A 10,809-nucleotide genomic window follows, 5' to 3' on the forward strand; every position below is an offset into this window, starting at 1 on the left:
TACAATAGATTTTTATTTTACTAAAATTGACACGTGTAAATCATACAATTATTTTGAAGCTTAAAATTGGTTTAAAATTTTACTATACTTATAGTATTTGTATGATAAAACAATTTTTTTAGAGTAAAAACATTTGCATTTTTTATCAAAAACAACAAATTTTCAATCCCGTTATAATTGCGAGTGTACCGCCGATATGATCCAAATCAAGCTCAAAATAGAAAGGGTTCTGTGAAAGAAAAAAATGGAGACTTCGATTTGGTCAAATTTAAAAGTGTTAATGCACTAATGGTGCACAGCTGTCTTCTCATCTTTTCGTCGAACAAAAAAGATGTGAATAAAGGTGCATTGTGCACCTTTATTCACATCTTGAAAAGAACGAGCGAATTGGAATAAAGAGTCCGCCCCCAAAATAGGGGTGGGTATAAAAGCGTCGGGAACTGGGTCTTTTACAACGCACTATGGCAACTGCTGAACGCATGGAACTGCTTCGTTCCCGAAAAAGAATGAGCCGAAATGATGAGACACTTGTTACGGATGCAATGGTCTTTCTTCTTGCTTGTGAAGGATATAAATTGACAATCAAAAAGACCAAGAAAACAACAAAGACTGCAAAAATGCTACTTCCAGAAAGTATCACAAGACAAGCACAAATCACACCATCAGACATCCAAACACTGTCAGACACACTCCTCACATCAATTGGATACACACCACTCAACAAGAATGTTGTCGACACAATGACACAAAAACAAGCAAAAAGAACAAGAGAAGCACAACTCAACAATGGCATGCTTGCTCTTCTTGTCAACGAGGGTTATTCCTTTGTCGAGAAAAAGGTCAAAAGAGCACATCTCACTGAAAGACTCATCAGAATACAATCTATCTCAAAGCAAAATACAACCTACGACAAACAAGCACTCATCAAACTCGGCGAAGAAATCATCACTATCGTCGACAAATCAAATGAACACCTCACTACTATCACTGCCGAATCACTCATCACTTTCAACAACTCTCCACTCATCACACCGTCAAACACTCTCTGCAACTCACTTGCACCAGAGACTACATCAGTCACACCTGAAACATCTTCTCCTGACCAAACAAAGCAAGAAGAACAATACTTATACTACTCACAAAATCAACTACCGTGTTACCAATACACACAATACCAACAATACCAACAATACTACTACATCGACCCTCTATCCGGTCAATACACTTTCTTCTGCTTGTAATTTATTTGTTTCTTTGTACACTTTTATTTTTCATTCATTTTTAAAACTATAAAATTCTCAAATAATTTGTTGTATGATGAAATTTAATGTGTTGTTTCGAAATAAAAATATCTTTTATATTACGAAATTACATATTATAATACATAAGTATTCAATAATAATAAACATTGTTGATTAAGCTACGTCCAAACAAATCAATTAAATGCTCCATCAAATCCAGTAAAACCAGCAAGTTGGAATATTGGGTAGTACTCTTTCTTGTCAAGCGATGAGCACCAGTTCCAAGCTGAAGTGAGTCTTCCATCAATGCAACTTCCGGCGTCATAGAAGTTGTCTGCTCCACTTCCATCAAAAGCGTGTTTAAAGAAGTCTGTGAGGATAATTAATCGAAGTTCTTCATATGATTTGAACGTTTTGATGACATAGTTTTTGACGTATTCATTCTTTTCAGAGTACTTCTCGAGATTTTGGAGTGTAGTAACAATTGGTCCAAGGAATCTCGAAATCTGTGTGTATTTGTCAATAAACACCAAAGCGTTTGGTACGTTGTGGTCGCCCAAATGAATTTGTGTCGACCCAACCCAGTCGCCGACTTTTGTCTTCATCTCATTCACAATTTTGTGCATCACAAGTGATATTCTTGGTGATTGTTGCATTCTATGGAAGCCTTGTCCTGTGTTTTGCATTTCGTATGGATGTTCTGGGTCGAACAAATCGAGTTCTGCGAGTATCCACAATTGGTACATGTTCTCTAAGATGATGTTCCACAACACAAGAGTTTGTTTGACAAAGCTAAATTGTTTAGCGTGATCGTGTGAGAGTCTTGACCCCTCTGCTCCTTCATTGATAGCAAGTGAAAATCGGTCTTCTCTTGGTGTTTTTGGGTCAAAGTATTTTTCTAAGTACTCCAAAGTCTTGACAACAGGGTCTCTGTTGAATCTCAAATACGAGTTATTGTCTGCAATCGAATACAAGCACTGTTTCAACTCATCTTCTCCGCATTCTTTGTTACTATATTGGTGCGCCAACTTTTCAATCGCATTTTCTTTGTTTTTGATGTCTTGTCGTATCTGCTCTCTTGTTTTGTTGTCGGGCAATATTTCACCAGTAGCAACTGTGATCAGGTCATCGTCTAACACAGCAAGACAATTCGTTCTTTCTAGGTATCGGTACACCGTCTCGACTGGTCGTAACAATGAAACGCCCAACTCTTCATTTATAGAATTCACGGTGATGTCTTGTACAACAAAAATGAGTTTTGCGTAGTCGTCTCGCATCTTGTCGGGATTCATAATTTTGTACCTCCTTCCAATTTCAAAGATCGCTTGTAGAAAGTCCTCATTCTGACTGAAAGTATTTAGAACGTCTGAAAAGTCGCTTTTCTTACTTGGTTGTGTCGCTACCAAAAGTCCATTTAACAGTGAGGCAATCCCTTTTAACTGTTCTTGGAGTCGCGCCGGTTTCCCAATAAGTCTGACTTGATCGACTTTGTCACTATATTTTGATACGTGTAAAGTTGCTTCTAATAGTCTTAAAAGCTTCCGTTCTGCTTGAGTAATTCTTAATGGGATGAATCGAGCTCGCTCGCGAATATTTACTGGGAATCTATACAATTCCTCATTGGCTAGACTTGTGTCCGTTTGCTTTTCACTTTCGACTCCACCCAACGAGAAAAATGTAGCAAAATTCTTTTTAAATCCTTTGCTTGTTGGTTTGGATTTGAATTCATGTGTTTCAAACTGTTTGTTACTCTCATGTAAAATATATAAACTTTTCTATAAACAAGAAGAACCAAACCAAATCGTCGCCACCATCTTCATCATCTACACTCTTCAATTCCACTCTTGGCTTCGCTTTCTCAGCTTCGTCTTTCTTCATTTGTTCATCAATTTGTCTTGTTGTCTCTTCATCTACTATTTTAATGTCGGCTCCATTGTCTTCTTCCATTTTGCTCTCGTCTTGTTCTTCTTTTTCCTCTTTTGGAGGTTCTTCATTTGGTTTCTCTTCTTCCATCATCGTCACCTTGTTCTCCTCTAATTGTGGATTTTGCTCTTCTTCCATAGATACTGTTTGGTTATGTTGTTCTTCTTGAGGGTCGGTGATGTTTGAAGATTCAGTTTCCATGTTTGTTAATTTACAAGTTCAGGTCTTAATCAAATATGTGTTTATAAATAAAAAACTTCAATGATTATTAATTTATTATTTTATAAGTTTTAAAATAATTTTTGAAAGTATGAGATTATTGTATATAGTATTTTATTATTTGTTTTACTATATAGAATAATATATTTTTGAGAATGAAGTTTAACTGAATAACATTTTCTATTTTTTAAAAATAATATAAATTGGGATATATCACATTTAAAAATTTTGGTAAATTTGTTATTCAAAAAAATGAGTCTATTACTTAGTATCGACCCACTGTCCAGCTTGTCTTTTAAAAAGTTTGACGATACCAGTTTCAAGAGAGACTGCTAGCTGTTCTGCGTCGACGCTGAATGCGACCTTCCAACAAATTGCATCAAATGAAAGTTTCTTGGTTGTTTTGACACTGTTTGCAATTTGAGTAATGACAACAGACTTGTCGTTTGAACATGAGGCAATGTAAGTGACTCCACTCACCACTTTACTGTCTACCCCACGTATCCAATCGGCGTGCTCTTTCATCTCATCAACACACTTCCACACACCGCTGACATTCCGATGGATACGAACAACACTGTCACACCCACCAGACAAGATCACAACACCACCCTTCTCTTCATACAAAGAGACTGATGTCACGCCAGCAGGATGTGCGTCAAATGTGACTTCTTTCCATGCTTTTGTTGCCTCAATATACTCAACAACACTGATCTCCCCATCACTCGACCCACACACAAACTTGAGGACTTCAGAACCCGGGAAGAACGAGACGCAGTTGACAGACTTCTTGTGGTGGTGATATGTGTACACACAATCATATTTGTGCGATGCGTTCTCGCGCCACACTTTCACCTCCCCATCATACCCACATGTCGCCAACACTCCAAAACGTGGGTGACTCCAACACACACCCCACACAGCTCCTTTGTGTCTGTTCATCAGTCTTTATTCAAACTCAATGTCATTTCTTAATCAAACAAACCCAACAAATGACGTGACCTCGACAGGACTCTCTCCGCTTGCATCCGCAATGCTAACTGTTCCGTCAGACTTTGCAATTGCGATGAGTGTCCCATAGTAGTTGAACGCGACGTCTTGCTGTCTGTTAGTGCTTTTATCCCACAATGCCAATGGAAGAATAGTACTGTTCTTTGTGCTTATTTACTATACCAACAAATGGAAGTGTCAAACGGTTGTAGCTTTTTCAACAAGTGAAGCGGACTGCTGTATGTCAGTGGTGTCGAGTAATCGCACTTATTCACTCATTCACAGGGGATTCATAGACAAACCATTTCTTTGTTTTTTTTCAGTTTCTTTTTCCTCCCTTTTTTTATTTGAGATCTCTTTTTCAAAAAACACAATGTCGTAACTATAAACAAATACCATAATATTCACACACTTCTACATATATTTTTGATGATCTTTCTCTTTATCATCATGGCATTTCCTTCTCATAAAAATATGCTTGTAAACATTTGAGTTAAGACACTCAAAGTCAGTGACGTTTTTTTCTTCGTTTTGACTATAACAATGTTTTATATTAAAAAAACTATAAAATAAATTAATATTCATCACAAAAACAATATTCCATATAATACTAATAATAACAATTTTGTTAAAAAATAGTTTATTGATAATAAAACAACTAGTGAATATAGTTCAAAAAACTCTAATTATTTAAAGTTTGTCATGAGTGGTTCACCTGGGATTAATTTCTCGTCTTCTTTTTCAACGGCGACTACAGTGATTTCTTCGATTTTGAGTAATTTCTGCAAGTAAACGATTTGCGTCTTCAAGAATCCGACTTCATCAAATTGGATGGAAATATCGAGTGCGACAACACCGTCTTTTTTGACATTCTCAACAAGCATCATAGCGAAGGACATGGCTTTCTTTGAGTTCTTCTTGATGATCTCATTCTTACACAAAATGCCTGCCAAGTCTCTTTGAGCTGGGATGACGACTTCTCCGTCAACCATCTTGACAACCCCTTTAAGGGTTTTGGCGCATTCAATTTGCCATACTGGAGTAATAGTACCAACAAAGATCTCTGCGTGTTTTGGATGTTCATTGTTCACTGCTTTTGTACCTTTCTTAGCTTTTGGATGGCAGTACGAGTCGATATATGTTCTGAATTTATAAATGATCTTGTCGAGGTATTCAGACTCTTTCACGATTTGTTGATCGACTGGGCATATCTCGGGGTACTTCTCATTCCATAAGAAGGTCTTGTTACCAAGTAAGTCTCTCCAGACGTAATCGGAGAAGTGTGGGGCAATTGGGTACAACAACTTAATCTGAACTTCGATGAATTTCATGAGTAATGTTGCATTCATTTGAATACCAACAGTCTCACAATAAGCAACGTATGAGTCTCGAGATAAGATCAACTCATAGAACCCTTTGTGGAGAGCTTCTCTGAATAACATCTTCTCATAAGCCGCATCTGTTAAGAGTACAGCGTTGTTAATTCTTGCGTCAAACGCTTTCTCTTCAAAAGTGGATGGCACCCCCTCTTTGCATTTTTTGTCTTTAATGAGTTGCAACATCTCTTTGATCCATTGCAACAACGTGTGTAATCTCAAAAGACCAGTGTCCGCTGTTTCTTTGGCAAAGTTGGCATCTTCAACTCCATCACCGGCATCAGCAAGTCCGATTCTCATGCCGTCGGACGTGTACTTCTCAATTCCTTCAGTCAACGAAAGGAAGTTCCCAGTCGATTTAGCCATCTTCTCGTTATTAATAAGTAAGTGCCCGTTAGCTCTCATTCCTTTCGGGAACTTTTCTTCACCGAAAAGTGCGGTGTGGGTGTACAAACAGAACAAGCAGTGGTTGGTCAACAAGTCCTTACCAGTGACTCTGACATCAAATGGGTACCAATACTCAAACTCCTTCTTCATAGCTTCCAGCGTCTCTTTAGGAATTGTTGTGTCTTTAGGGAACTCGCCGTTGTTGAAGATATAGTCCCAGACGGTTGGTATCATCTGCTCTGGTTTAATATGTCCAAGTCCTTCTTTAGTTCCATTCAAATTTCCTTGAAGGAAGTGGGCTATAGTGTAATAAGCCATATAAATAGTCGAGTCGGACAAGGACTCAATCAAGTATCTCTTATCCCATGGGATTAATGTTCCAAGACCAAAGTTTCTCGAACATGCCCATTGGTTCATCCAGTTCAGTCCGTGCTTCAAAGTCTCACGGGTAGAGTTGTGGAATGTTTCCATTGTTTCAAGACGTCTCAAAGTCTCATTCTTCCAATTTTCTTCACCATAAGTGATATACCATTGATCACACAATGACACAACACACTCATCTCCACTTCTAGAAATGACTTGAGCGGTCGGCTCAGAGTAAACAAAAGCTTCTCCGGCTTCGATCATTTCTGCGCGAATTGGAGTCTTGGCGTCTTTAATCTTTTGACCAGCATATTTCCCAACAGTCAACACACCATTATAGAAGCCTTGGGTGTACACTTTCTCTTTAGCCTCATCAAGTAATGTTCTGTCATTTGGTGACTTGATCTTCATTTGTTCACAAACAGTCTTAGCAGCGTGTTTTCCAAGCTCTGGGATTTCACAAATTTCAATCAAATCGAAGGGGACAACCCACTTGTCTTCAACATTAAGCTTCTTTCTATACTCCGGTTTGTTCTTCAAAACAAAAATGTTCATATAATCGTCCGGAGAATCAGATGGGACACTAGTGACTATTCCAGTCCCTTTATCTTCCAAAATTGTTGTCATAGGAAGAGTATAAATCTTCTCATAAGACGTCAATGGTGCTTTCAAAGCAGCTCCCAGTAATTCAGACCCCTTCACTGAACCCAAAGTAACAGCTTTCCCATTCACTGGTTCGGCCTTGAGTAATTCCTGGTATACCAAATTGTTTCCACATCTTTGTGTGCACACAACAATTTCACCATTTTTCATCTCGAAGAGGTGATACTCGATATCAGGGTGGATCCAACAGTTTGTTTGTCCATACATAGTCTCTGGTCTTAAAGTGCCAGCAATCAAAAAGACTGATTTGCCTTCTTTCATGAATTTGTTGACCAACTCGGACTTGGTCTCCAACACTTTCATCTTGATTGCAGTGTATTCCTGTGGAAGGACACCTTCACCGCTTGATCTATCATGATCTGCGCATGGTTGTCCATCAAGTGGGGAGTAAATAGTGTATCTCTTCCCAAAGAGAATCTTCCCGAGGTTCTTCAATCTCCAGAACTGCCATTGGACAAAGGAGTCATAGAACTTGTTGTGGTCTGTTGTGATGAACGATCTTCTCCAGTCGACCGCAAGACCCATTAATTTCAAGTCTTCAACACCGCATGTTGGGAAGTATTCCAACCAATGCAATGGGTCGACAAATTTGGGGATGTCACTCTCTGGGATGCCATTTGACTTCAAAATGTCCCATTGATGTTTTCCACCTTTTTGTTTAGCCTTTGCCTTGTTGGAGTGATGGGCATCTATAGCTTCGACTGCTCGTACTGTTTTGGTCTCAGTGACTTCTTCGTCGTCTTTGAAGACGGGTGGGCATCCATATTTCTCTATCTCATTCTTCAATTTGTCCGCACAAGCCTTGATTGGCATTCCAGTGCAATGGAACCCAAATGGGAACACGACAGCTTCACCTTTCAATTTGTGATATCGAGCCGCAAACTCGGCTTTTGTTAAAGTGAAAGTGTGTCCCAAATGAAGTCTACCATTCATGTATGGGAACGGGAATGTGGGCATGAACTTCTTCTGTGATAAGTTCAATTCGCCTGTTTCGTATAAGTGGTTCGCTTCCCATTGGGTGGTCATCTCTTTTTCAATAGCTGCTAACTCGTCTCTTTTGGCGGTGCTTCTTGGTTTCTCTGCCTTGTTCACTTTATTGTCTTTGGTTTGTGCTTTCGACATATTCTGTGTGTGAATAATTTTGAGGGTTTTTCAACCCTCAAAATTTTTGAGGATTTGTGTGTTGTTGTTACTCGTCGTTTTATACTCTTTTGCCCAACGAAAGAAGAATTTCGTCTTGTATTCCAATGAATTACAATTGAAAGGACTATAATAATACATTCAGTCATACATTAAGTTAAATAAAGTGACTGTTCGTTGTAATAATTTTTAACGGCATTTACAACACAATGGTGAAGAGTTAAAATTTGAATTTTTTCAAACGTTATAATTGAGGATTTTTTCGGGAGAGACTTAACCCATTTTTGGGAAGATTTATCAGAAGATAAAAGCTTCATCTATCGGGTTTATTTAATAAAAACTCTCTGTTATAAATTATACAATATCTGCATGACGTAGACGTGATGTAATAAAAACTACAAAGAGTATTAATAGATTCTAATAAACTTGTGTTTATAATAAATTTAATTAATTAAAAAATTAAAATAACTATAACGACCATTTTTAAGTGTTATTAGTTAACTAGATTTTTATTATTAAAATAAATTAAACGACTAAGTTTAATTAGTTTATTATCAAGAAGAGAAGGAGCAAAGCAACTATACTCATTCCAAGTGATGAATTTGTGGTTGAAGTAGAATTCGAATTTGTTTCACTATGTTCACTAGTACTTGGTTGATCATCCGTACACGATCCGGTGGCTCCATCTGACATACAATCCTTGTAAGGTGTAAAGTCTGCTTCATTGAATAACTTCATACAAGTCTTCGACAATTCGTCCATTGTATAACCTGCTTTGCACCCCGTGCAATCAAAGTTTGAGTCACATGAAGCGCACCCTTTATCCAAATCACAGCTCGACCCATACATCAGCCCCGTCGATCCAAAGCTTGTGGTGTAATATCCGAACGCACAAAGGACTTTAGTCGATATTCTAACATATCCCTTTTCACCCCAAGAAGCACCCCAAGTATTTCTGCCAATGAAATACTCATTTCCATTAGTATCCTTTCCGTATCCAACAATGATGATCAAGTGGTTAGTATATCCATTGGTGCAGTAACCGTCTTCTGCCATTGTGTAGACACCTCCTCCGTACTGGTAAAAGTCGAATGACATTGCATTGATCCCAACGAAGAATGCGCCGTAGTGGTGGAGCACTTTCTTCAGTAATTTTACTTTCTTCTCCCCAGTCTCTTTAAAATTGAAAGCTCTGTATTTCTTCACTTTGATGTATTTCTTGGCATTTGGGTGCGCATTGACTCCACTCGCCACACACTCTGGTGGATTATTTGTAGCATTATAATTCTCAGATTTAGTTTCATAGTCTGTGTATGGGTAGTCAACACCAGATACAACTATTGGTGCGGCCTCCGCACAATTCATTGGGTTACCACCACAACACCTATATGAGTATAACATGTTTTCCCAGACATTCGCTTTTACTGTTAAGTCTAATAACTTTTGAACGGACATCACTGGTTTCTGCATTTGAGATGCGGCGCGGTTGTTCGAATAATAGGATATGTTCGCATAGCGAATTTGAATGTAATTTGCCATCGCTGATGCATAACACGAGCCACATTGCCCTTGGTCTATACCATCACCACATAAGTCGACTTTAACTCTTTCAGTGTTGTAATTGACGTAATCACCACAATACGAAAGATTCATTGGAAGCCGATCACCAGTTGGGAGGTCGACTTCGTTGACGTTATAATAATCAACAGGGGTGTCTGCGGGTGGATAGTCGCCACTTTTGATGTGGTCAAACTCTTTTGGTGCTGTAAATCCCATAGAAATTTCAGAAGGATACATGTCTGTAAATTGGTTGATTTGATACTTCTGTAGGTTGTTTGATATACTCCGCTCTCTTATTTTCTTTAAAGAAGAACGGAAGATAGCAAGACGTGCAAGGCGGTTCGCAGGAGTGAGATATCGTCGATTAAATTTAGTTTCAAACTCCGAGAATAGAACCAAATCTGGGGCGTTGAAGTCGTCCAAGTTGGCTGTGCAAAACGTGAGTAACAAAAGAAGCAGTATAATCATCGTTTGAATGCAGGTTTATAATTTGTTCTTTAAGTCTTTTTAAATACCTATTCTTTTGTTTTTCAACATTATAAATACAAATGCAATTTATTTATTCTAAATTTATCTTATTTTGGGGTACTACATGTTTGAGATTCTTTAGAATTGCTATATTTCTATTATTGGTATTGTAATATATTTTAATAAAATTGTTACTATAATTATATAGTTTGTTATTTTTAGATAAGAATAATTATAATTTAAATTACAATATTATAATTCCTTAATCAAAATGTAATCATAAAAAATCGAATTTTGATTGAGATGAAAAGAAAAACAATTAATAAACCTTCAATATTTTATTAGATGAATACTTTTATTACTTTAATTGTTATTTGTTATTTTTTGTATTTTTGATAAAAATAAAAACATTTATTTATTAATTATTACTAATAGTTATAGATAAGAGAGAAGGATAAATTATTTAAGTAAAAACTTGT

The 10,809-nt window shown here is 37.5% G+C and overlaps 5 protein-coding genes across 5 annotated transcripts; 1 reads left to right on the forward strand and 4 right to left on the reverse strand.

Annotated features, from left to right (window-relative positions):
• Positions 1 to 461: 461 nt before the first annotated feature.
• On the forward strand, positions 462 to 1,241 carry EIN_079120 (hypothetical protein; the record flags this gene model as incomplete). The annotated part of the gene is made up of 1 exon (XM_004184308.1): positions 462 to 1,241. One exon carries the CDS (start codon positions 462 to 464, stop codon positions 1,239 to 1,241), a length of 780 nt encoding a protein of 259 aa, XP_004184356.1.
• Positions 1,242 to 1,435: 194 nt separating this feature from the next.
• Positions 1,436 to 3,365, reverse strand: EIN_079130 (hypothetical protein; the record flags this gene model as incomplete). Its single annotated transcript, XM_004184309.1, has 2 exons — positions 1,436 to 2,980; positions 3,039 to 3,365. The coding sequence occupies 2 exons, from the start codon at positions 3,363 to 3,365 to the stop codon at positions 1,436 to 1,438; spliced, it is 1,872 nt and encodes a 623-aa protein (XP_004184357.1).
• Positions 3,366 to 3,644: 279 nt separating this feature from the next.
• Positions 3,645 to 4,678, reverse strand: EIN_079140 (protein transport protein SEC13, putative; the record flags this gene model as incomplete). Its single annotated transcript, XM_004184310.1, has 3 exons — positions 3,645 to 4,317; positions 4,369 to 4,484; positions 4,676 to 4,678. 3 exons carry the CDS (start codon positions 4,676 to 4,678, stop codon positions 3,645 to 3,647), a joined length of 792 nt encoding a protein of 263 aa, XP_004184358.1.
• Positions 4,679 to 5,059: 381 nt separating this feature from the next.
• Positions 5,060 to 8,284, reverse strand: EIN_079150 (leucyl-tRNA synthetase, cytoplasmic, putative; the record flags this gene model as incomplete). The annotated part of the gene is made up of 1 exon (XM_004184311.1): positions 5,060 to 8,284. One exon carries the CDS (start codon positions 8,282 to 8,284, stop codon positions 5,060 to 5,062), a length of 3,225 nt encoding a protein of 1,074 aa, XP_004184359.1.
• A 561-nt stretch (positions 8,285 to 8,845) lies between these two features.
• Positions 8,846 to 10,330, reverse strand: EIN_079160 (cysteine protease, putative; the record flags this gene model as incomplete). The annotated part of the gene is made up of 1 exon (XM_004184312.1): positions 8,846 to 10,330. One exon carries the CDS (start codon positions 10,328 to 10,330, stop codon positions 8,846 to 8,848), a length of 1,485 nt encoding a protein of 494 aa, XP_004184360.1.
• Positions 10,331 to 10,809: the final 479 nt, after the last annotated feature.

Source organism: Entamoeba invadens (assembly GCF_000330505.1).
Source record: "Entamoeba invadens IP1 unplaced genomic scaffold scaff_1105074725643, whole genome shotgun sequence".
NCBI lineage: Eukaryota > Evosea > Mastigamoebida > Endamoebidae > Entamoeba > Entamoeba invadens.